This window comes from Barbatula barbatula (assembly GCF_947034865.1).
Source record: "Barbatula barbatula genome assembly, chromosome: 6".
Lineage (NCBI taxonomy): Eukaryota > Metazoa > Chordata > Actinopteri > Cypriniformes > Nemacheilidae > Barbatula > Barbatula barbatula.
This window is the reverse complement of record NC_136765.1, coordinates 15,182,019-15,208,845: the sequence shown is the minus strand read 5'-3', so window position 1 is coordinate 15,208,845 and position 26,827 is coordinate 15,182,019. Positions and strand designations below refer to the sequence as shown.

General features: G+C 39.0%; 1 protein-coding gene across 6 annotated transcripts in view; it reads left to right on the top strand.

Moving 5' to 3' along the window:
• nhsl1a (NHS-like 1a) overlaps positions 1–26,627 on the top strand; it is a 42,477-nt gene extending 15,850 nt beyond the window's left edge. Inside the window, exons 1-10 of one of the 6 annotated variants that reach the window (XM_079458141.1) lie at positions 3,166–3,775; positions 12,342–12,494; positions 16,263–16,390; positions 17,232–17,306; positions 17,845–18,037; positions 18,290–18,421; positions 19,408–22,551; positions 23,252–23,375; positions 23,719–23,752; positions 24,822–26,626. In XM_079458141.1, coding sequence (XP_079314267.1) covers positions 3,487–3,775; positions 12,342–12,494; positions 16,263–16,390; positions 17,232–17,306; positions 17,845–18,037; positions 18,290–18,421; positions 19,408–22,551; positions 23,252–23,375; positions 23,719–23,752; positions 24,822–24,857 — 4,308 coding nt within the window. In that variant the 5' untranslated portion in view covers positions 3,166–3,486 and the 3' untranslated portion in view covers positions 24,858–26,626. Of the gene's footprint in view, positions 1–3,165; positions 3,776–12,341; positions 12,495–16,262; positions 16,391–17,231; positions 17,307–17,844; positions 18,038–18,289; positions 18,422–19,407; positions 22,552–23,251; positions 23,376–23,715; positions 23,768–24,821 lie in introns of those variants that run through there. The other 5 variants (XM_079458140.1, XM_079458142.1, XM_079458143.1 and 2 more) reach the window with 5 other exon arrangements.
• The last annotated feature ends 200 nt before the right edge of the window (positions 26,628–26,827 follow it).

Here is a 26,827-nt window from a genome sequence, read left to right as displayed (position 1 = left end):
TTTACCCCCATTGTGGGTGTTTGTTTTGTGTTTTATCATTAAAGTCTTGTTAACCCCTTCACCAACGCTGCCTGCAATTGGGTTCTTCCACTACGTTCCTGACAATCCCTTTTGAAGCACTACGGTGGCTGACACATAACCAAGATGTCGTCACGTTTTCACTTCTTCAGAGCAGTTTGTCTGTTTAGGGATAATGTAGAAACAACATGGCAAGTTCCATACAAGAGGACCCATGGTGTATGTAGATAGAAAAAGCTCTTTCTGGTGTAATAACAACATAACAGTTCATTATGTATGTTCTTAATACATCTCTGAAGACAGTTATGTATATTATATTGAATTTCTGTAAAAATAACCTTAAGAATAATACACTGGACCTTTAAAATCCACCCATTTATTTTTAGTTTATTTCTGTAAATTATTTTAGTTTGGATAGCAGATGTCAAAATTCAGAAGCGCTATTCAATATGCAAATCTCTACAGTGAAGTTATTAGTTAAACTATTCAACTATTTAAAAACTTGAAATGAGATAAGAAATAACATCCCACCCAACAGTGAAGTCCGAGGTCACGTCCACTGAGTCAGGAGCAACAAAAGCACAGAAATGAGCCAAATGGAGACAACAATGGAGCTGTGCACACGGATCTGAGCTCTCTGTCTGGTTCAGCAGGTGCCTCTGACTGGATTAGAGGAACTCCATAGCAACCTTTGTTGAGACCTTAAAAGCATGTGGTTCGCCTGCCCCACTGCACCCAGTTCAATCAGACGAGCAAGCAACAGGGGCTCTGCTGGTCCAGACTGGAACACAGCGGATGGACACAATGTCTGTTCAGAGCCACTGGTTTGTGTGATTTGTTTAGGAACCAAACTGAGTTTTTTCTGCAGGTTGAAATTGGAATTCTATTGTCTCTCTTTCTTATTCATACAAAAATGATTAAACCTGCTGCATCGTGTTTCTTTTGTCACAGTGCTCGTGAAACCCCAGAATTGCTAAACTTTTACAGTGCATCTTCTCAGAACTGCAAAGTTATTTTTTGATGAGTCCAGATGTTCTGCACACCAGTGAGCAATGACCACATGGGCACTCCTCTCAAAACGTTTCTCTGAGGTTTCACTGCTCTGTACAAAAGAGAACAAGAAAACCCTGTGATGGTTTTCTGCAAGACGCTTTTCTGGTCCTGTCAGCCCTCAGAGTGGCCACGTCACAGACACATTTGAATGTTATTCATCTATGTTAACAAAGTAAGGAAAGACATGTATCCAAAGTTCTCAGCCATGGATGTTGACATTAAGCTTAGATTTATGTTATGATGCGATAGCTTTTTTTCGAGTTTTTAAAAGCTGTGTACGTTTAAGCTTTTTGGCAGCGCGAGGTGAGGGTTGCTGGAATTCTCATCTGGTCCACTTCTCGTCTTTGGCAGTCAGCCAAAGAATTGAGCTCAAGGGTTTGGATTAGACCCCAGATGGAGGTTAATCAGATCTGATCACGATGAAATGGACGATTATATTATATCCAGCTTGTCTTTGCATTGATAAAGCGCACTAATGCGATATTGGCGTGTATGGTTGTTCTGTTTGGGTGAACGTACTCTTTACCAGATTTATGTCCCCCCTGCCAGTTGTCCTTGGGCTCAGCACATTATTTGGACTTAGTTCCATTTGTTGGAGGTAACTGAATACAATACTCTTTCTGTATAACTATCTGTGTCATTCTGTTTATTTCTCCCTCTTTAGTTCTCACAGATTTCACTTGCGATACTGCCCAACCAGCTGCTGTAGTCATTCAGAATGTGTTTTTTTTGTTGAGAATGTGCAGTGGCCGTAAAATATATTTTGGTGGCTAGAGCACACTTAAACTAAATGTTAGAAGTGTCATAAGGGCAATTCCATGCAACTTTAACCAAAAATACAAATTTTGTCATCACTTACTTGTCCTCTTGTCATTTTATACCTTTCTTAAACCTGACTTTTTTCTGCAGAACACAAAATATATTTTGAAGAATGTTGCTAACTGGCCCCCATTCACTTGCATTGGTTTTGTAAAAATAAATGGGGACCAGTGCTGTTCGGTTACCAACTTTCTTCAAAATACAAACACACATTTATTTTGTGGTCTGCGGAAGGAAGAAAGGAAGTCATAAAGGTTTGAAATGACAAGAGGGTGTGTAAATGATGACAGAATTTTCATTTTTGGGTGAACGATCCCTCTCGCTTAAGGTTTTTCTGTTAAGAGCCACCCCTTCTCCATTTGTTGGGTAGTTTTTGCTTCTGTTGTGTATTTAAATTCACAGAATTCTCAAAAACTGTCACATTAATAACGTGTGAATTTTTCTCTCTTTAAAAATAGAAAACTTGTGTAGACTGATATTTTTTCAGCTTTTTTTGGGGAAATCTAAACAGACAATTAAATATTTTAGTAGTCAATACATTCTCTGAGAATTTATATTTCAAGTTTTTACTGAATATGTTGAATCTATAACTCTTAAATTGCCCATATTAAACCATTTATAAACTTAAAATTGTTTTATTTTGCCATTGTTTTATCAAGGAAATAATGCAAGACCCTTTCATATTGTATTTTTCTGCTTAAGCGCTCTAGTTGCTATGATACGGAATATCTGTCAAAATAATGTTATTAGTATCTCATTTCTCGAATTGTTTGTTTAATCAACACATTTTCATATTGTGGTAACCCAGAATATAATCTGGTACCGTAATGAATACTCAGAGGAGTAATAACCTCTGCATTGATTTTAGTCGCTGTACACAGACAGACGTGAAAGCAGGATGTGCTGGTTGGCTGGTGTGGTACTTGTCCCGGCCCTCCTGCATTGTAATTGGACAGCTGAGTAGAAAATTACTTTTACGAGTGAAGTTTTTTTAACAAAATTGAAGATTTTGTCGAAGTCTTGGCAACCGGACAAAAATGCAGAGTGCCGGTGCTGAATGCGAAAAAAAAAATGCCTAGCGCCTCGCCATTGCAAAGTTTGATGCTTTCATTGCAAACAACAAAATCATTCTCAGAAATAAAACACGTTTGTGGACAGTTCAACAGTATTATTCACATTCTCCCATCAGGTGACCATCTGCCTCCCTCACAACACACATGTGAAGGGATAATCCTGGTTTACAGATTACAAGACAGGTAAACTTGGGTAGGAAAGGACACTCTGAGTCTAAAGCTTTAGTTAGTTAGCGAGAAGGCAGCAACACATTAGTTCATATGACTTGGCATTGTGGGTTTTTTGTGGACTAACATGGATTCCAGCGATGAACCTTGAATCAAGTGCTTTACTTTGTTTTCGTTTAAGAAACCAGATATCCTCCTGCAGACCATTAGCTGAATAAGGCTCGATTAATGACATTCCTCTGGAGATTTATTGTTTATGGAGGTGTCTCTGAACCTTGAAGCTTAGATCTTTTACCCTTTGGAGATAAAAGGTGGACGTGGGATCTCGTGCTTGGATGACTCAAACAAGCACAGAATGATTGCGTACGTAGACTGCCTCTCCACCGAACCGACTGCGAAATGCTGGAATAGGACTTACTGTGAGGATGAAGATGAACTTCTTCCTCTTTACACCCGCAAGTTAAGCAACCTCCAGCCCAAGACAGAAGGCAGTCTCCGGCGCAGACTCCTCACCTCCAAAATCCACCAGCAGCAGGATGCCCTACGGGCTCCCAAACCTTGGGCAGGTCCTCTAGCACGAAAGGTGGTCTCGCTACAGGGACAGCCCAATTGTTCCTTCAGGCCTTCAGTACAAGACCGGAAAGGTAGCAAAACTACTTTTCTCCTTTTCTCTTGTAGACTATTTGCAAAGATTAACTTTCTCAAGTGGAAAAAATTTTGATTGTTTCTTATGCTCTATTATTGGCTAAAGAATAGCCGATGGTATCAACAGGTGTTTAAACATAAGGGTTAGACCCTTAAAGCTGATGAGTTTCGGCAGGTTTTTGGATCAAATGAAAACAAGTGTTTGAAAAGAGATGATTAAAGTACAGCTTAACATGTTGCCCAGTGTTTGAAGTTTAGCATGAGACAGGCCATGACAAGAATAGTACTGCCATACAAAATAATAGCAAATGTTACAGTACTAAAGAACCAACGTCTGCTCTATGAACAAAGTACAGACATCTTTAATGAGACGGGAGTTCAGAAAGATTCGATTGGTTCATAAAAAGTGGGCGGTGCTCAGCAGACTAAAATAATGATTTTTTCTAAAATAATATAGCTATATGTCTGTTTGCAAATATCCTCACATTCTCAGTTCAATACTATTTCTTTGTGGTATAGAATTTTAACACATTGTCTGTTTCTTTTACACCATTTTGTGTAAAATAAATAAAAGGGACAACACATGGTTGAGTTACAAGTAATAACATTTATTGTCCTCAACAACTAGACACAGAGATGTGATCAGGTAGGGACAGATTGTGTTGTTTTTTAACACTATGGTTTTAAAGTGAGCCCTGTAAAAATGCCACCGATTTCAACTTAAAAACTTATTTTTTTATTTAAATCGACTTAGCTTTAAAATGGACTTGTACTTCAATTATTTTAAACCTAGTGGCATTTTGTATATATATAACTTCAAATAGTTTAACTAATTTCAACTACATTTTGTAAGTCCAATATAATTCAAGTTCAAGTGACTTATAAAGCCATTTTGCATATTTCCTGCACTGTAAAAACATTAAAAAAAGTTATACTAAAGTTAAATCAGAGTAATAAATGAGGTCCATCTTAATATCAGCTCCCTCTGACTGTAATTAAATATTATGTAATAAGTATAGTAAATACTTTTTCCAGAGGAACGGCACGGGCCAGTTTGCTTAGATTAAAGCCAGCAGAGCAAATGCTACTTTTAAGGCTTATCTAAACTTAATAGGGTGAACAAGTTGACTGTAATATTAATGCTTTTCCATCACTGATCTTATTATCATCATGTATTTGTCCAGACTTATGTAAACCGGCATTCGAAGAGAGTTTAAATTGAAATTTGCATGTATAGAGATGAAGAGTTTATAATGTTGATTAAGTCTCAGGTTCTTGGCAGATTTCTTTGGGTTGTGTGTTAAAATCCCAAGCTGCTTTACTCACTACATAAGATGTTCAGACAGATGTCTCTCAAAAAACATTTGACCTACTGTTAATACTTTAATATTAGAAATATTGCTATTGGAACCATTTTTTAAGAGGATGTGTGATTTAGTTGCATTTCGAAAGTGTAAGCATTCAGTTTACTCAGAGAAGGGCCACAGTCCATACGGTGTGGTAAACACCTCTAATGCCGTGTTATTAAAGTAATTACTTTCAAATAGGCTTTGTGCCTCACACAGATGCTCAGGGAATCTCTCTCTCTCTCACACACACATACATCTTCTCCGTAAGTATCACTTAAGCAGTTGCCTGACCAATACTTCATAGAGTTATAATTAACAAACTGAAATTTTGGGGATTTGAACAAGGCTAAGTTACTGCACATTGCCAGGAGGTGGCACCATTTTTACATTGCAGATCCTTTTACATTTAGTTTTTTTGTCCTGTGGCAGTCTGAGACATTAAAGCAGGGGTCCCCAAACTACGGGCCGCAGGTCGATTGTGGCCCACCAACAGATTTGGAACGGCCCATGAAATTCTTTGTTCTGATGAACACAGAGTAAGATATTTGGAAGAATGCTTGTAACCAAAATTCTTTCCTAAATTCTTCAAAATATATTATTTTGTGTTCAACGGAACAAAGACAATAAAGCAAATATAAAGTACTATGTTACTATTTTACCACTCGGTTGTAGGACATTTTCCATTACATAACTTTGAATGTAAAATATCTTCGATCAGATGCCGGTCAGTAGGCCGGCTGTCTGGGAATAAGTCCAATAACTCTTCATTTGAATTTCATGAACCAAAATGAATTAATAGTGCAACATATGGGCATTAAACATTCATTTTAGCATCCATACCATTTAAATCATTTCTGTGTTGTTTAGAATCTCAATGTGAATTTTATAAAAAATTAAATGTTACCAATGAACTGTCTTGACAGACTAATGCAACAGATACATAAAATACAAATGTACAATCACTACATACCTATATATAAGAGATTTATTTTAATGCCAGAAAGTAAAAATACCACCACAAATCCCAATGTGGCCAGGGTAGTATCTGCTGATGTGCTGTAGGGGATCACATTTCTCATTGTGTTCAACTGGCCCAGTTTTCTGACACAGATATTGGCACACTTTGTAGCCTGTGCTGGGGCAGACGTATTACAAATCAATATGCCACATATGTCTGAGCAGACAGAGTAAGCTAATGGCTATCTTCTGTATTATTTATCAGTGCTGTCTCGGGGTGAGACTTTCAATGCTCCACATTAGAAATGTGAATGCTTATTCTGCTTTAATATTTTGTAGTGATATTAGAAATATATGACGATTTGTATTCACATATAAATCTGATGTGTTCTCAGTTTAAGGAAGCAAAAATGTACTTCTTGTTGTGTCAGAGAATAATTGGTCCATTGTACATGTATGCAGGTGTGTTTTAGGCACGTGGTGCTTGTTTTTAGTGTATAGCCTAAGACACCAATTCAAAATAAGTTCAGTTTTTCTGAATATACTATTTATAGGTATGCGTTTAGATAAAATGATCATTTTGTGAACTACTTACAATATTTATCCTAAATTTCAAATACAAATATTTTCTATTTTCATTTATTTGTACAAAACCGGAGAAACTGCAAAGAAGTTCATATTCACCTTTAAGCAATACAACAGTAATGTTTGTTTGTTCATGCATTACACTTTTTATGTGATAACCTATTCGGTGGTTGTATATATTTATATTTATTGTGGTTGGTTTTCTGTGTCTGCTGACACATGGGCTTTTCTGGCCCACCGGTTTACAGCTAGATGTGAACCTGTGGCTCTGCAGTGGCTAAGGTGACTCTGACCTTGTTGCAGCTCATGTAACAGTCAAGTGATGTCACTCAAACCAGCTTGGATGAAAAACACGCAGCTTTTGAAACGATCAACAATTGGACTTTAAGTCAGTGCGCATATTCCCTTTCCAATACATTTTTTAAAGCACACTTGAAAATCAGTGGACCCTCTTCACATGGGCCACTCGAGCATTGACACACAAGATTTAGGGCGGATTTCATTCAGACGGGGGCCAAATTCACACACAGCTACCCTAGTAACAGCAGCTGGGTCATGCAAGAGTCAAAGCCCTGGCTTTTGTTAAATGTAATAACCAAAGAAAGAGATCTAAGCTCCTGCAGGGTTCTACCTATGCATGTATTTTTTCCTCATTGGTGTTATTTACATAACATAAATACATTTAACCAATTTGTAATAAAGCGAATAGAGGCTGTGACAATATTCCACAAATAGTAACAATGAGCAATATATAGTGTGTCAAAATTAGCTAATCTTAGTTAATGCATGTCAGTAAGTTGTGCATTAACTAATGTAAACAGTTATAAAATGTAAAAAAATGAATGCTGTTGACATATTGTTCATTGTTGGTTCATGTCAACTCATGCAATTAGTAATGTTAACAAATACAAACGTATTGTAAAGTGTTTCCATAATTACTTCTTGTATTAATAGGACTTGTACTTGCTTGGTAGTTTTTTCTGCATGTTTGTTTAGACAGCTGATAGGTGGGCAGGGTTTCTTAACCTGATGACTGCAGATGGGGACGAGTGGGTCCATTGTATGAATGGCAGGATGAATGATAAGGCTTGTTGTGCAGGTGTTGTGAAGTACCCTCTATTTCCTCTACTGTTGCTAGGGCACACATTTTTGGATTCTCTCTAATCATCCATGTTTTTGCACACTATGAAGGGCACATTTTCAGTGTGATGCTTTGATTAAAGCTGATAGAACGGCGTAACCTTTTCAGCTACTTTTATCTACATTATGAATACATGAATATTGGAGTGATTGCAGCGAATATTTATTTGCATATCTAAAGGGTCTGTAATGAGAGAAGAGCGGGAATAAACTTGGGTTTTAATTTTCGGCTAATGGAACTCCTCTGAACACAAACACTGAATCTTTTTATCATGCTTATTTAGACTGAGAGGGCACATGCGAGTTCTGATTTTATAGGCAAGTGGATTTTAAAGGAATAGTTCACCAAAAATAAAGACGTCTAATTACACACCCTCACGCCATTCCAGATGTAGGCCGAAATGACTTCCTTTCCTTATAATGATGTCATATTACAACTTATTCGACTTAGCGAACTTAGACCTGGTTTCACAGAAAAGGCTTAAGGCTAGTCCCAGACTAAAATGAACGTGTGACCCGTCTTAACTTAATATAACTTGCCCAGAAATATCTTAAAGTATATTAGTTCCCTTGTTTTGTCTCAAGAAGCACACCAGTAATGTATTCTTCTAAGGCATTTTTATAAAAGCGACAGAAATATCTTAATTTAACTAAGACATAGTCCTGGCTACAGCTAAGCTGTGCCTGTGAAACCATTTTTGACACAAACATTAGAATTCTGTCATCATTTCTCTTGTCATTTCAGACACTTATGACTTTCGTTCTTCTGCATAACACAAAAGAAGATATTTTGAAGAATGTTGGCAATGTTTGTACTCATTTGACCCGGATTGGTTCATACAGAAGAAATCAATGGGTACCGCCGTTGTTCGGTTGCCAACCTTCTTCAAAATATATTTTATTGTGTTCTGCAGAAGAAAATAATTTTTGGGTGAACTATTCCTTTTCTTTAATTTTACATATTTTATTAAATAAACTCTCTGTCATGGTTTGATGCCAGGTACTTTTATTCACTAAACTATCCTATCTTCCAGTCGTATTAATAAGTTGAAAGTACTCAAAGACATTTCTTTGGCACCAAGTGAGCCAGGTGCAGGACAGCCCTGCACATTTGAAGCAGTTTTGTTGTACATTTGTATAGATGCAGAGGAAAGCCTGTAACTCATTATATAGTTTGAGTACATTCTTCCTTTTAGTCTATACAAGTGCACACTTTTTTCTGTCCGGCGGTTTCACACAGCTCCACACAATAGCTGAGCAGTCTGTGAGGAGGTCCACTGAAATCACTGCTGGAGTTTTGCTCGGAATGGCTTGTTTGTCTCTTTATGGCTGTATTTAATGTAATTGCATCAGCACGAAAACAGTGTTGATATCCCAGCCAGACTGTATTTTGTAAATAGCTATGCTGGATTTGGTCATTAAGAGCTGTTTTCCTCTATAGGTATTCAGTTTGCTGTATGCTCTACGGTGTGTTAATTGAAGAACATAACATTGTTTTCTGTGTGGGTTGTTAGGCCGTTGTCCATCTCCTCAGGCTAATGTTTAATAGGCATTTTTGTTGGCCTTCCAGCTGCTTTGCATGGAGTGGTTTGTCTTCGGTAGTTAATGTCTTGTCTGAGACACGGGGAGGTGGTACGGGACTGATTTCGCTGGAAACCAATGATACCACAGGATCAGCCAGGCAGAAGGTTTTTACTCAAAACATGTTTTGAGACCTCCCGCCGTCTTCGGAACACAAATAAAGATATTTAGGTGACATCCCAGATATTTTCCAGGCCGCCTCGTAGACATCATGGTTATAGTTGTTGTCAAGGTCCAGAAAAGTACTAAAGACATTGTTAAGTTGGTCCATCCACTCATAGTGGCTCAACTTAATTTTTAAAAAGAGAACAGCTTTCCAATTAGTATTATTAATAATTTTATGCAAATTATTAAACATTTTTATTAATACTATATAATGTATACAGTGTATTTTTATGTATGTATATTTATGTATGCGTGAATATATATATATATATATATATATAAATATGTTTTCAATATTTACCAAAAATGAATTTATACATTTATATTGAAGATAAACAATTATTTGAACCCATATCATACTGTAGGTAAATGACAAAAATTAAACATATAGGGTAAATGGGATAAAGTAAACTATAACGTAGGCATACATTTTTATGTATTTATTTATTCAACAAACCAAATAATGCTTTGGGTCCACTAGATATCCAAAACATGGATATCTAGGGGGTAACAAAAACATGAACTATACAAGTTAAAATGTTCATTTAACACCGTAGCACGCTTGGTTTATTCTACATTCTGATTGTATCATATACATGCAGTAATACTAAGTAGTGCCGAGTCTTCGTGCTCTATATGATGGTACATTGGATCATTGTCAATGTATCATGGCCATCTGTGAGTTATGTGTCTTCTATGTTGAATGGAGGGATGTAATTTACATCACAGAAAGGTGCACACGGCTTTTTACATCTCTCCTATCTCCTGTGCCGCAAAGGATCTTAACATCGTCATAGACATACAGTGATGCAGAAAAGCGACAGCTGTGAGCTGTGTGCACAGAATTCAAACGCAGTACAAATGCAACTTATGACCAGCGTCCGGTGAGAAATTGCTGAGTGGCCATTTATGGTATGTTTAATAAAAAAATACAAAAAAGCGATGGGTAGAAAGAATCACCGGTTCGAAAGTAATGAAAAACTACAGCAGCGAGCCCCCAAATGCAAGTGGGTGGGTGTCCACCTTAATCCATCCTGAAAGCTCCAGGATCCTTTTCAAACTAGTCCTGGGTTTAAAAGAAAGGGAGTGAGGAGAAGGGGGGCTGACAGGAGCCGCAGTGCTTTAGAGAAACACAATAGGCTGATTGTCAGTGATCCATAGAGTTTGGCGTGGGTCCAAAATGAATACACCTCTACGGCAGTAAAGCAAGGTGAGAGAGCCTTAATTCACAATCCAATGCGACACACTAAAGGGAAGCTAGAGACACAAGGAGGGGAGGAGAGACACAATTGATGAGTTGAGGAAGGAGGGAAAGAGAAAGAGAACAGCAACTGAATATCCTCAGGGGTGGGTTAATGTGTGTGAGCGAGAGACATAGACAAAGAGAGAGAGAGAGAAAGAGAGCTGTATGATGCTGTGCCAGTCAGCGTAAAATGAGTAAGGGGAGAGCGTCGCATGGTAGCAGCGGTTTCTCTCATCGCCCGTCCTCCACGCGCTCACTCGCTACGATGGAGGTCTAATACTATACATCCGTGCTCGAGCATCTCTCTGAGGATTATTCATCCGTCACAATGGTGTTTATTGGGACAACACTTAAATCCATAATTAAGTACTTCAAAAGAAAGGGTAAGACCTTCCTGCACAGTGCCGTTTTGGCTTTATCTTATCACTCGTGCAACTCAAGGTCAAGTACCGCTCAAGTAGTTTGGGGTGTGGGATATTTCATCACTGCCACTGTGGGCTGCATGCGTCTGATTCAGAGCAGTGTGCTACATTTGTTTGCCAGTTTCTTTTATAGCCATGCTTCGGTCTCCTATAGTGACCTTGTTGTTGCTTAACTTTGAGTTTGCAGGTAAAATGCTGTATGTTGGTGGTTTATATGGGGAGTGTAAAGGTCTGGTGCAGTCACCCGTGTCTGGTGCATCAGTAGTGTTCACCAAACAGTGCTGATTGATGCATGTTTGAGAGCTGCAACTTGTATCTTTAACTTTTACATTTTTAAGCATGTTTAGACAATGCTTACATTTTTGTAATGCTTTTACAGTATTGCAATTTAAAATATGAATCACTGTAGATATATTGTTTTAAATATGACGGTGAAAATTCTATTTATATTGACGTAGGTTTAGCACTTTTAACACTCATAAAACTGCATTTTTACACATTTTTATTTGGTTTCTGGTAGAAAGTTTGTGATGTTTTGAGCTCATGACCTACTACCTCCCGCACGACCCCTGTGCTCGAGGAAACTGTGATTGTGAATAATCTATGTTCGCTGACATGCTTTGGCGCGGCATTGATAAACCTAACCTGCTAAAGCTTACCCGGAGGGTCCTGGCATAATTGATCGTTTAATCTGGGTTGTCAAGGCACCAGCCAGAGACAAGCATGTCTCCTGTGTCTTTAGACGCAGTGGTGCAGAAGTGTTTGATTGGCCCGACCCCTCATGCAGTTCTTCATGTGTTCTTTCTAAAGGAGCCTGGGGGACTGCACATGACTGCAGCTCCCAAATCTTAAATGCCCAGGGCTGCAGCTGAAGTTTTTCGTTATGCTATTTTCCCTTATCTGAATTGTATTTATTTTGGCTTAAATTAGAATTGAGATGATTTCAGTAATTATTTTTATCTAGCCTGTGAATAGAAAAAAAAACTTCTCATTCATTTACCATATGGCATCAAATATTTAAGAGAATATTTCATATGTCGTCATTTCTGCAGTGCACCTGTAATCCTGTATGGTTGTAAGGCAGTTTTACACAAACCTTCTTCTTTTTTTCTTTTTGTTGTAGCGGTATCGAGTCTAGATGAGGAGAGCAAGTGGTCGGTGCACTACACAGCCCCTTGGCACCAACAGGAGAACGTCTTTTTGCCAGGGAGCCGACCAAATTGCGTGGAGGACCTTCACCGGCAGGCCAAAGTTAACCTGAAAACAGTCCTCAGAGGTCAGACACAGATGATCTACTCTGATCTTAAATCAAAAACACATGCACATGCACACATAAACATACACGCAATGTACATATCATCACAGTACTTTCGAAACATCAGATGTCACTTATTTAGGAAATGGTAATAAAATGGTACTATTTTAATGATTAAATTTGTCAAAGTGGACAAGCACTTTTAAATTGGTTAAATACTTGCAAAACCCATTGACAAACATGAAGTGTGACTAATAATAAGGATTAATGGCAAAAAAAATGAAATCAGGAAATATAGAGAGGTTACAGAGGGGAAGCAGCCATATACAAAATAGTTTTATTGCATGTATACATAGATGGTTTTCTGTTTAGTCATACAATAGCTGCAGATTGAACTGGAATAGAAGAAATTAAGTTTCTGGTTTGTATGCTTGTATTTTGTATCTACTGTATAACCGTATTTAATGCATATAACGCATTTCAAATTAATTCTTGAGCCAGAGCCTATTGGGAGACGTCCTCACCATCTGGCCTTCTGTTTTACTTGGGTATACTGTTCTAAACCTGAGCATCACAAACGTATTGTGAAACCAGATGCATTTCTCCTTTATGGCTGTGGTTAAGTTCCCTCACTTGGTGACTCATTTGACCTTGCTTTTCTCAATATTTATTCCTCTGAGATGCTCTGGAATGCTGATTAGTTTATGTGTGTGCGCACGAGCTGTCTTGGCCTCAGCGGGGGCAGCAGGTGGTCCACCAAATGTCTGTTTCCTCTCTCAGGGTCGTGGCTGTTGTCGCTGTATTAGTTGTTAGTAGCTATGAATTATATTATTTTCCAATTCAAATTTATTCTTTTAATGCACAACATTACAGGCAAACCCAGTTACAGTACAAGCATGTCGGGTACGATTTAAAAAAGCAGTTCATGCTAGAATTTTGAGGTGAATGTAATAGTTAAGTTTTCTCAGTTGTAGGATTAATTGGTCATCTGTTACACATGCTCTGTGATTCACACTCTTTTGATGTTCATTCTTTGAGTTAACATACTGGACTTTACCAGTCGCTGCCGAATAATCATACTAGCTTGTTAAAGTTGCCTAAAAATGCCAAAAGTAACAAATCTCAGAAGTGTTTGTTTAAAATGTACCTCGGTTTCGTTGATCCTTGCCTGAATGTGTGTTTTTAATGCGTTTACCCGACCCGCGAAAGCCAAAATGCTTGTATTGGCTCTTTATCTCACAAATATTTTTTTCGTTATGACATTACCCCAAATATTCCATGGATGTGCTGTCAATATTAACATAATCTCATTCTCTCAGCCCATATGTCTAATATTTTTACACATTGAAAATGCAGGTCAAGCTGTTTCCAGGCTTGCATAACTTAACTGCACCTGCCCAGTTCCACATACTGTGTGTGCACCAACACATGGGGACTCGTGTCAAACTTGAGGTCTCCATGGCCAAAAAAAAGCTTAATCACACAGAACAATATTTTTTCAAACTAAAAAAAGTTTTCTATGATCCGGAAAGTATTCACAGCGCTTCACTTTTTCCACATTTTGTCATGTTACAGCCTTTTTCCAAAATGGATTCAATTCATTATTTTCCTCAAAATTCTATAGACAATACCCCATAAGGACAATGTGAAAGTTTGTTTGAAATCTGAAAAGTTATTTTAAAAAAGTACATGTACATACGTATTCACATTCTTTGCTCAATACTTTGTTGAAGCACCTTTGACACAAATTACAGTCTTTTTGAGTATGATGCTACAAGCTTGTCACAGCTATTTTTGGGCATTTTCTCCCATTCATCTTTGCAAGATCTCTCAAGCTCCATCAGGTTGGATGGGGAGCGTCGGTGCACAGCCATTTTCAGATCTCCCCATAGATGTTCTATCGGATTGAAGTCTGGGCTCTGGCTGGGCCACTCAAGGACCTTCACAGAATTGTCTTTGTTACCTTGGCTGTGTGCTTAGGTCATTGTCCTGTTGGAAGACGAACCTTCGCCCCAGTCTGAGGTCCAGAGCGCTCTGGAGCAGGTTTTCATCAAGGACTTCTCTGTACATTGAATCATTCATCTTTCCCTCGATCCTGACTAGTCTCCCAGTGGAGCTCTGTCAGAGTGACCATTGGGTTCTTGGTCACCTCCCAGACTGAGGAACTTCTCCCTCGCTCAGTTTGGCCGGGCGGCCAGCTTTAGGAAGAGTCCTGATGGTTCCAAACTTCTTCCATTTACGTATGATGGAAGCCACTTTGCAAATTGGGATCTTCAATGCAGAAATGTTTCTGTGCCCTTCCCCAGATCTGTGCCTCAATACAATCCTGTGTCGGCGGTCAACAGACAATTCCATTGACTTCATGGCTTGGTTTGTGCTCTGACATGCACTTTTCACCTTAGGACCTTATATAGACAGGTTTTTCCCTTTCCAAATCATGTCCAATCAACTGAATTTACCGCAGGTGGACTCCAATCAAGTTTGCGAAACATCATAAGAAAGACCAGTGGAAACAGGATGCACCTGAGCGTCATTTTGAGTGTCATTGCGAGTGTCATTGCAAAGGCTGTGATTACTTATGTACATGTGCTTTATTCGTGTTCTATTTTCAATACATTTTCACGTTGTCATTATGTGGTATTGTTTGTAGAATTTTGAGGAAAATAATGACTTGAATCCATTTTGGAATAAGGCTGTAACATGACAAAATGTGGAAAAAGTGAATACTTTCTGGATGCACTGTATATACTATATACAGTAGATGAAGTATATAATGTGAAATATTATTATTATTATTATATTAACTGTCTGCTTTGTCGGATATTGAAGTCGTATTTATTTACAGCTTGTAGAAACTGCAGTTGAATTGTTCTGGGCATAAACCGATTCATTTCTGTTTTCTTCAGCAGGCCTTGTAGACTAAAGCTTTGCTACAAAGCTAAATAATATAATAGATTATAAGACCAGCAGAGATATTGTGTTTAAATATGTTCATACAGTGTATGGTAAACTATGCTTCAGGTGCTGCTGCATTTCATGAGCTGCTGCATTTAAGATTAACTGATTAAATTGAGAGAGAGAGAGAGAGAGAGAGAGAGAAGGGGAGAGAAAGTATTTGTCAGTGTTTCCAGCGAACATTTAAGATGGAGGATGCCAGACGAGGTGATCAGCTGAAATAAATGGATATGTTAGTGGCAGTAGGTGGAGCCCCACAGACATCCATAATGTCCATCCGCATGTAATTATTGATTTTTCTCACATTCTCTGCTAGTAATCTATGCTTATGACTTCATCGGACATACCTGATGTTTTAGTTCACGCTATTCTGTAAAACATTAGCTAAACATCTGTCAGTCTGAACTCCCCCTCCCTCCACTAAGGGCAAATGGGACACTCAGACTCTGCAGTGGTTTGGTAATCTGCTGAGTGTGGTATAGAAGTCATCAACGTCTTAATCTTTTTGCGGTAAGCGTATCGTCATGCTTGTATAATGTTTGATGTATAGATTCTGTTGCTGCTTCTGTTCTGGTACAGTACATTAGATCCAATTACAAAACATAATGTATATGTACAGCAGGAATATTTCCGAAGAGACAGTTTTATATATCTAACTTTTTATTATGGCTTTATTAGGTTCTTTAAGCTTAAATGGACCTGGACCAGCAAAGATACTCATGGAGGTCTAGGCTGGTCTTTTTTAGCAGGATGGTTGGCTGAATGTAATAAATTGTCTTTACACACTCATTAACATTACACTTTATAATGGGATGGTTATGCTTGCCTCTCCAGAGTGCGACAAGCTCAGGAAAGATGGCTTCTGCAGCTCCCAGAACTACTCGCAAGGCCCCGCTTTCTCTTCAAGCAGCCAATGTGAAAGTGTGCACCTGGACGAGGAGAAGACGGAGAAGAAAAATAAGGTAAGGAGTACATAACCTTAAAGGAATAGTCCACCCCAATTTGAAAATTCTGTCATCATCTTACTCACCTTCGAATTGTTTCAAACCTGTATGACTTTATTTGTTCTGTTAGCAACTGAGGCACCATTGACTACAATAGTAATAATAATAATATATTTTTGGCACCTTTAGCTACCATTTCCATTTTTTCTGCTGTGGTGGTCAATGGTGTCTCAGAACGGTCAGCTGCTAACATTCTTCCAAATAGTTTTGTGTTCAACAGAACAAAGAAATGTATACGGGTTTGGCACAACTTTGGGGGGAGTCATTTATTTTTGGGTGGTCTATCCCTTAATTCACATATATTTGACCACAGTATTTATTTTGCATTCACATGTTTGTTTTTCAAAGCTGTGCAAAATAGAAATGGTGAAAAAAAATCACAATTTAAGACCCTCATCGTGTAGCCTAATCTGACCATTTACATGCATTTCAACCATTCAGACTATTCAACCTACATGGTACAAAGCTAACAACAATAAGCATACTGATGTATGAATAAAAACAAGATTTGTTTTTGTTTTGTTTGGTTGGTTCTTAATAGTAAAAGCTAATACAGTATGTTACAGTGCTCAAAGGTGCATTCAACAGACAAAGGCCTGGTATTCTCACGTTGTAGCTATACTAGATTCTCTTGTTTTGCACTGCCCCCTAGTGGCGTTTTGCATGAAGCATGTAATATCCAGTTTTCAAAACATTCATCAGTCCAGTCAAACTAGGAAACACATTGTTTACACTTGAAGGAAAGTAATGTTTTGATTTTGTTCTTTTTATTTTCAACATTTCTTTTATTTTCATCAAGCGGTCTAAAGTCCTAGACTGCCTATCACAGTCTTGCCTCTCTCTCTGCTGTCATTTGAGACCTTGGAGAAGAAAGGTACCGCTCTCGCTACAGTTGCTAGTCAGTGGTAGCGTTGTGCTGTGAGAATGCTTTAAATCCCAAAGAAATCCTCATAGCGTGTTTTTCGAACAGAACCAACTAGCGCTAGTCACCTGTTATGAGTGTGTTTCCCCTAAGAAGACATTGAGTATGCTAGATTATACATAATCATTTACATGTTATTGTGTATTTCCATTAATCTGGCAATCCTTTTCATTCCAAGAATAAAACAACGATTTGTCTTTTAGCAAAAATAAAATGGAGACACAATATGGTTGACTATTACACTGATCTCAAATGAACATGAATAATTTAGAGACTAGCTCTCTTCCATTCAGTGCTCCCCTGGGTTCATTGCTCACAGACATATTGTTACTGGAGGAAAATGCACCCCATGAGTCTTCAGGGAGAACACTTTATTGGATGATTTGTTAAAATGACCAAGTATCAGACGATACCCATTCCTGGCCATTGGCCAAGCTATAAATCGCAGAATCCAGAGTTCATCAAATCGGTCTGTTTATGTTGCGTTCAGGGTTCAGAGTCGCTTGGCGAGGAGGAAAAGCTTGTATACTCGATGCCACCTCAGACACCTCTGCTGGAACATGCCTATGACATGAACATCGAAAACAGCTGGACCAACTGTCTGCCTTTACCCACACCAGAGGAGAAGATGCGGCTACAAGCCCAGACGGTTGCTGCCAATATTATTCCCATAAACATCACAGGTATTTCCATTACTGTTAAATAAATGATCACTGGTTATAAAAAGTTGTATATTTATGTATGTGTTTTAAGTTTTGATATTCTTATAGTGGTATCTAGTTTGTTAAAAAATATATTTTGTGTAAACTTGTACAAAACAAACTGGTTTTATGGTTGAAAGATTTGTAGAGTGGGTTTTCTGAAGGGGGTTCTTTAGCTTTTTTAGAATCTGCTGCGATACAATGTTGTGATCTACTTTTTGCACCTTAAATCAGGTGAAAATTTTGATCGCCAAGCCAGCTTCCGTCGTTCCCTAGCAAACACTGATACTATAATTCGAAGATCCAAGAGGGTGCAAAGACGAAAGACAATAACAGGCGTTCCTGACAACATCCAAACAGAACTAGGTATGACTCCTGTTCAGTGTCTCATGAATTTCCAAACTAAATTTGCCTGTTTTTGGTCTTTGTATTTTCAACATTTTCGAATTAAATTAAATTCAGAAAAAATATTTTTTTTCCTGTCCAGTGTCCTGTGTGTAATTTTTGCGACGATCTATTGATAGAAATCCAATATAATATACATAGCTATGTCTTCAGAGGTGTAAAAAGAGCTTACACAATGAAGCGTTATGTTTTTATTACCTTAGAATGAGCTATTTCTATCTACATACACCGCGGGTCCCCTTCATGTAATTCTCCATGTTCTGTCAGCCGTCATAGTGTTTCGAAAGGGAGAGGGGTGGAGTGAGCAGTTGGTTGCAATTTGCAACCTTGCCGCTAGTTTTCACTGACTGGACCTTTAAATACAGATATTTTGGATATTATAATTTGACAATTTCATACAGTTGAAAAGGAAAAATAAGTATTCATTTATATACACCAGTATGAATTTCCTTGTGTGGAACAGAACAGAATCGAAAACATTTGGGTAATTGAGTTAAGGTCCGATGTGTATGATATTTAGCGGCATCTAGTTGTGAGGTTGCAAACTAATTGATCACTCCTTTTCAAAGCACTACATAGGCTGACACAGGGCAAGATGCTTTCACGTTTTCACTTCTTTGCCGAAGTAGATAACGTAATCATAAAACACGCTCTTTAGAGCAGTTTGTCCATTTAGGGCTACTGTAGAAATAACATGGCAAATTCCATGTAAGGGGACCTGTGCTGTATGTAAATAGAAATAGCTCATTCTAAAGTAACAAAAACATAAACCTTCATTATGTAAGGTATTTATACACCTCTGAAGACATAGTTATGTATATTTTTATTTCTGTCAATAGATAATCCAATAAATTACACACAGCACCTTTAAGGGAGACATTCAAGTCTACAAAGGCATTATTATACATTATAATGTATGGACTATATCTTAATTTTTTTTATTGCAGCAAATAAAGAGCCAGATGACTCCAGAATGCAGACCCTGGGTATGGCAGATCAGTACTCTTCCCTCTGTCGAGCAGGAAGCGTAAACTCCACGCTGAGATGCTTGGATACCCATGACTTTAGTTGTCAAACAGAAGAGATGAGGATTGTTCCTCCCTCAGTACGCAGAATCAGAGCACAAAGAGGCCACGGCATTGCTGCCCAAATGGCTAATGTATCCCCCTCCTCCTCAAGCAGTATTTCCACCATGAGTGATTGTATTGGCATAAGCTACACTCAACTTAATGGCAGTGATCAGAGCTTTCACAGTTTGCCACGACAAGGTGCCTGCATTTCACATCAGGATTGTGAACCTAAGTACAGCAGCACCCCCTACGTGGTGAATTCTGGCTCTACAAGCTCCTTGCCTTATCAGCTCGACATGCAGCATGGCTCTTCAGCATCCCTGCATATGCTGCCGGATTCCAAAAGCAATACATTAAACGGCCCTAAATCTGGTGCATTTCAAAACCACCATCTTAATGCAAGCCCAAGTTACCCAGGCTCCGGCCAAAATAGCAGCCTGATCTTATTCAGTCTCAGTGATGCATCACAGAAGTACGTTCATTCAGGACAAGACATCCAATTACCATATTCCTCATCCCAGTTGTTTGGTTCTGCCGATGCCTCGTCCGCTGTCTCCTCCTGTTACGAATCCACCACTTCCTTGTGCACAGGGACAAGTACAGAGACTGAGTCCCAGTGCAGCACGCTTGATGGCAGAAACCACAGTCACAACTACGTTCGTAGGGATTCCAGCTTCTCCGAGAGCAGCAATCAAAGCTGTAGCACACTAACTACTGACCAGTGGACATACGAAAATCCTCCAATTGATTCCTCAAGCTGCTCCTCACCTGTCAGTCACATATATAACCATCAAGAACATTCTCCAAGCAAAACAGACACAAGCTCATTAATCTCAATGGACAATGACAGGTATTACACCTCCATGTGTCTTGGTTCCGGTTTGAAGTCACACAGTCACGGTTTCATCAGTAAAGCAGCAAATGCAAGGCACAGTATGTACGAGTGCAAGGACCACCACAGTCAAGGCGATCGCGCAAGTCTACATAGCAATCGCTCGCTGACACGCAGCATTTCCCTGCGGAAAGCAAAGAGGCCTCCGCTCCCACCGACAAGGACAGACTCTTTAAGACGCAAACCCCAGAGGAAGCCCCATCACACTGGATCGGTCCTTAGCGAGCAATTGATCTCCAGCCTTCAACAGTCCTTAGAACTCAACCTGCAAACGCACAGTGCATCCTTGTCCGGACAAGCCCCTTGCGGTGAGTTTGAAGATCCTTGGGTGCTCCGGCTCAGAAGCCAGAGCACTGTCAGCGCAACAAGTAGCGGGATGTCGGCACCAGATGCCATGTGTCGAGTCACATCTACACACAGTGACAGCAGCAGTCAGCCCTCAGACTATGCTGAATCATGGGACTTCTACATGGATTACCAAGGTCCCCGATCTGAGCAAGGTCTGTCTTCTCAAATAATGAGATCTGCAAGTTCTGAGGAAAATCCAGGGGTCATGAGCAACGGATCATACAACAATGGATTCCTATCAGCACACTGCAAAGATAACGGGATTAAGTTGAAACCGGTGTCATCACCTGACAAGGTTCATCGTTTGACTTCACCATCGAGTGGTTATTCAAGCCAGTCCAACACTCCAACGGCAGGCACCCCTGTTACTTCTCTAATAAGAGCAAAGTCTCCAGCAGGGAGGCCAAAACCAAAAGTGCCAGAGAGAAAGTCCTCCCTGTTATCTTCTGTGTCCTCCTCCTCTACATCTCTTTCCTCCAACACCTCAGATTCCATTAAGAATATCCCTCTACCTTTACCTGACATAACTTCTCAATGTGTGACACCCGGTCCCGATTTCAACTCATTTACAGCAACCACAAAAGAATCAACCACACCTCCTGTTCCTGATGTATCGTCTGCTTCTGAAGAGAATTCATCTTCATATTCATCCCAACCTGAATTGTGTGAAAGCCTCCTTAATGACTCTCTAGATTTCACCCCTCCTCCGCCAAAGGTTTCTGCATCTCTGTCATTGATTGGTGGTTCAATTAACACCCCACTTCTTTCTCCCACACCCTCATCATGCATTCCCAATCCTCCTCCCCCTCCACCACCTCCGCCATTACCAGAGGGTCTTCAAACCTTTTGTCAAACAGAAACCTCTTGTACATCATCTAAATGTAAATCTACAGTGCCTGTGGAGATCGAAAAGGGACTTGATCTCAACGAAGACTTGCAGAGGCCTCGGAGACCAAAAATCACTGCCCAAGCTCTGCAGATGGTGCATCTACGACCTGTCAAGCTCAAACATATTGAAAGTATTTTTACAGCAGTCAGTGTTAAACGTTTTGATGGCCAAGCACAATGTGACACTCAAAAACGCTCAGGGAAATCCCAGAAAAAGGAGACTGCAGAGCAAACAGTCACTGCCAATTGTGAAACAGAACATCCAGTGAAAACTTCAGTATCTTCAGTGAACAAATGTATGCAAAATCTCCCTGAAGCATCACATTGTTTGTTAACCCCTGGCCCAGATGACCCTGTCAACAATACTAAAATGTGTCGGAATGCTCCAACACCCATGGAAATTCCAGAGCCTTTTAGCACATCTTTTGATTTAACTTTTCATGAGATTCAACAGTGCACAAACTCCTCACCTACACCACAAAGTACTCCCTTGACACAAAAGCCTCCTATATCTCCCAAGAAGCTCAATTTCTCCCTTATTATTCAACCTAACAATAACGTTTCAGCCTCTGATGGACTCCAGCTTCCACAGGCTCAAGAAAACGAAGTGACCCCTCAGCCAGAGCTAGTGAATGGTACATTCTCCACAAATATGATTAATTTGCAAGAAATGCCATCAGATCTGGAGGGAGAGGAAGAAAGCAGACTGTCTCTCAGTAGTGAATTGTCATCAAACAGTTTGCAAGACCTGGAACTCTCTGATCCCATTCTTCATGATCATGAGTTTGAACTGAACGACTTGGGGCTCAGTGATGATAAAAGCACATCAGATGATGGTTCAAGCAGCAGCTCGGGATCCATCAGCTTTAAAGAAGAGGAAAATGAAGACAACAGTAAGGACTTTTAGTACTACAGTAGTTTAATGTATAATTTTGTATATGGGAAATAAAACTAGTTGTCGTAACATTTTTTCCTGTTTACAATATACTTCTGCAAAGCTATAAACAGGTGCACACGAGAGCTATACATCGAGTTTTACTTTTTTTGGTGTATTTATTACCAAAGGATAAAATTCCCTTCACTAGGTTGCATGAATCGAGTGCTATTCTGTTGACTATCTATCTCTCTGGCTACTGATACGTTGAAAGAAACTAGTTTGATGTAGTTCTCTATCAACACACCCCCAACCCTCGCATGAATCCTACTGAATGCCTGTTCATCACCACCCCCATAGTTCCTGGCCATGACTATAACTCTTTAACTCTCTGTCCTTTGGATTCTTTTGTATATGTTGGGTAATTAGTTGCCCTTGAATCTGTTGTGAAGCAAGCTAAACGAGAACCCTCAAGCATGTGATGGTTAGCGGGTTCAGATTGTAATATTCTCAAGCCTCTGCAGTGCCTGCCAAAGTGCAGTTATTGCACAACGGTAGGACTACCAAAGGACTGTGAATAATTTAAAGAGTTGAAAATGTGTGTTGCAGCATACTGTAAGTGGATGTCTTCATGATGTGAATCGACTTCGGCTCAGTCGTTTCTCGTCATTTTGAGATTGTGGTAAGCGGCGTTTGTTTGTCTATGGGATTTATTGTAGGATCTGGGTTCGACTTGAGTTTGGAAAGCTCATCGGGTGAGAACACTAACGGAGTGTCTGTGGAGGAGATGGTGACGCCTGTTCGGCCCCGCACTACAGAGGATCTTTTTGCTGCCATCCATAGGTATGTTTTTCAGTTTGCCTTTGAAAATCTACTTTGCGCATACACATTAAAACATCACATCAATAATTGTTTATTTAGATAAATAGCCTAAAAACTGCTGAAAGGTCGGTTTAACTAGATAATAATATGTAGTTTACGGCCGATATTATTTAATTGAATGTCATTTTTATATTAAGCACATCAATATTTACATTTCGAAATTTAACAAAACATACTTTTGTCTTTTATTAAATATTACCTTTCAAGTTTAGTAAATACTGTAAATATTTTGTCATGGAAATGAAGTCATGCGCTTAAGCATTTCTGTTGAATTTTTTGTTTGAACTTGTTCTATCTGGAGCAGTCTACGTAGGCAGAACATGAACATCCAATCACAGGTGTGGATTGGATTGGCAAGTAACCAAGTCATTGACTGTTGTTGTGTCCCTGTAGTTTGTTGAGGGTCAGACAACACCCATAATACAGTACCTCCCTTAAAAAAATAATGCTGTTTATATACCCTCTAATCCCCTAAATACATACAGCTGTACTTTATAATGTATGATGATTTATGTATCTCTGTTTATTTTAATCTAAAAATAGGCAAAGTTGAGTGAGAAATAAAATGATGGTGATAACGGGGTAGTTCACCCTAAAAATAATTAATTTACAAAATTAGTCTTTTACTCAAAATGGTTTTCTAAAAAGTTCTGGGTCGCCATTGGCTACCATATAATTTTTTTCCCACTCCGTACACAATACTGCCCCAAAACTGTGTGGGTACCAACATTGTTCCTAATATCTTTCATTGCATTCAGAAAAACTAAGAAATGTGTACAAAACAAGGTTTTGTCATTTTCATTTTTAGGTGAACTATCCCTTTTTGGTCCCAGTTCTTAGGGACTTAACTAAAGAGCGCATGGTGCTGTTTTTAGTTTGTGTGAATTAAAGTTTAATATTTAGAAAGAGCTGCCATTAAAATTTTCCTTCTTAAGGCGTAATGGTCTGAGCTCTTTGGGGAATATGGTAGTAGTAGATGTCAAATAATTTAAATGTTAATGTACAGTGGGGCAAAAAGGTTTAGTCAGCCACCAATTGTGCAAGTTCTCCCACTTAAAAAGATGAGAGAGGCATAGGTACACTTCAACTATGAGAGTCAGAATAAGAAAAAAAATCCAGAAAATCACATTGTCTGATTTTTAAAGAATTTATTTGCAAATTATGGTGGAAAATAAATTAAAACTGCATTAATCCTTTGTTTGTGACCATCAGACAGTACTCAAAAATAACACTAAACATTAATAAACATACTTTGACAAATCGTTTATTAAATACAATTATTTTACAGTAAAATAATAATACAAATTAATATTAACATAAATAAAATATAAATAGTTATATTATTAGACACTAGCCAAACCCAAAAAGTGGTAAATCATCCTCTAAAAACTGTTTTGTAATCAACAGGTCAAAGAGGAAGGTTCTGGGTCGTGGCGACTCTGAGGAGGAGCGCTGTCGTAATATCCCCCCCTCCCCACCTATTACCCCAACTGGCTCCTGTCCCAGCCTGCCATCCTTACCTCGACAGACTAGCTCCATTCAGCGCAACCTGCGTCGGTCGTCCACCAGCAACGACAGCTTCAAAGCTCTGCTGCTTAAGAAGGGCAGCCGCTCCGAGTCGAGCTTCCGTATGTCAGCTTCTGAGATTCTCAAATGCACAGACCCCCGAGTTCAAAGGGCCCCTGAGTCCCCACAATCTGATGGCCTGTGCACTTCTCCGACACAAACCAGAAGGGCGCAAGAGGAATGGGCACGTAGTGAAGGTACCCTTCCCCGTCTGTCCGCCGGACAAACGTGCTTGAAATACGGGCGCTCGCGTACACCGCCCTCCGCGGCCAGCAGTCGGTTCAACAGCCGCAGTCACATTTCCAGCAGGCCAATGACTGCTATCTCTGAAAGAGAGGGAGAGGTGGCAGAGTCGCAGGACTGCTGCGTCGGTGCCGACAATTCTATCATGCTGCCGCCGTCCTCCAGCAGTACAATCTGCGCTCAAGGCAGCACTTAATCATCAGGCCTTATATTTAAACTGAGGATATACATCCACTAATGGGTCGGAAGAGCACCTTTTCAATCCAAAGACCACTTAAAGGTCGAAAATTGACTGGAGGGCCATGCTTGTGCTGGCCAAATGTGGCATCTAAGGATTTCATAGAAGAGAAAGAATTGGGGAACGCAACTTTTACGTTCAGATTGTTTGTAGTGAGTTTTATATTTCAAATAAGTCATTAGAAACTTAACAGAGGGAACTTGTTTTATTTGAATGTAGGGAGTACAAGGGAGTACTTTTTCTTTTTTGGTGGAAAGATAAATGGAGTGGAATCAGAATGTCATCGAGGGATTTTGTGAATAGTGGTCAATGCTTAGACAATGGAAAATACCTAACTAAACATAGCACTTAAAGAAACAGTTCAACCAAAAATAAGAACATGTTTTATTTCATTTTATCGAAGATCCTAATTCTACTGATTATTTTAACATTTCGAACAAACGACATGAGGGTGAGTAAAAGATGACAGATTTTTTTATTTTTGGATGAACTGTTCCTTAAAAATATGAATGTTCTATACATCCATATCACCAAATTGGCTGATGTCAAATCCTAGTATGTCAAAATATGAAAGCAGTGTGAAGGGGCAGATGTCTGTATGGATAGAGCGAAGTCCATAAAGTGAGGGTGGAGATGTTAGTTGTTTGAGAATGTTCTTTTCTGTTGAATTGTGTCCAACAATTTTCAGTTAGCAAGATGGCTGTCACGTTTGTAACCAAGATGAGAGTATATTTAAATAGAATGTTATTCAGAAAATGCAAGCCAATGTTTCTCTATCATAGCTATGTACGTGTAGACAACAATAATAATAGTTCTCCATACTCTACAACTGTAAATATTTTTAACCTTTACAAAAAGCCAAGTATCAATTTTAGTGATATACCAACCATTCTGTTCTATTTATAGAAAGTTAAATCCTCTATTTACGTCTTTTTATTATTTTAAATTCCCAGTCTCGCACTTGCCCGGTATGGGAATTTGTACATTTTTATGTTTCGTATTGAAAAAAAGTACCCTTTGGTGTATTTACTGCTGCCCAGATGGTCTTCCCGTGTTGATGAACACCAGCAGAATGGTGCTAGAGAAAGGGTGAAGCTCCTGGATAAAGGCCATGAGAGACATGAGGGTTTCAGTACAACAAATAAAACATGGCATTAATGAAACCAAGCATCGTTTGTTGTGTGTTATTTTACCAAAATAGGTCATACTGAATACTGATCTGTCATATCCGAAAGATTCTTGGTTTAAAACGGCAACCAGTACAGTTAGGTTATGATACTCAGTTTACCGTTGCACTCCATTGACGTCATAAAGTGAATTACCAAGTCTTATTCTCATTATCCTTGCTGTGATTTATAGGGTGTAA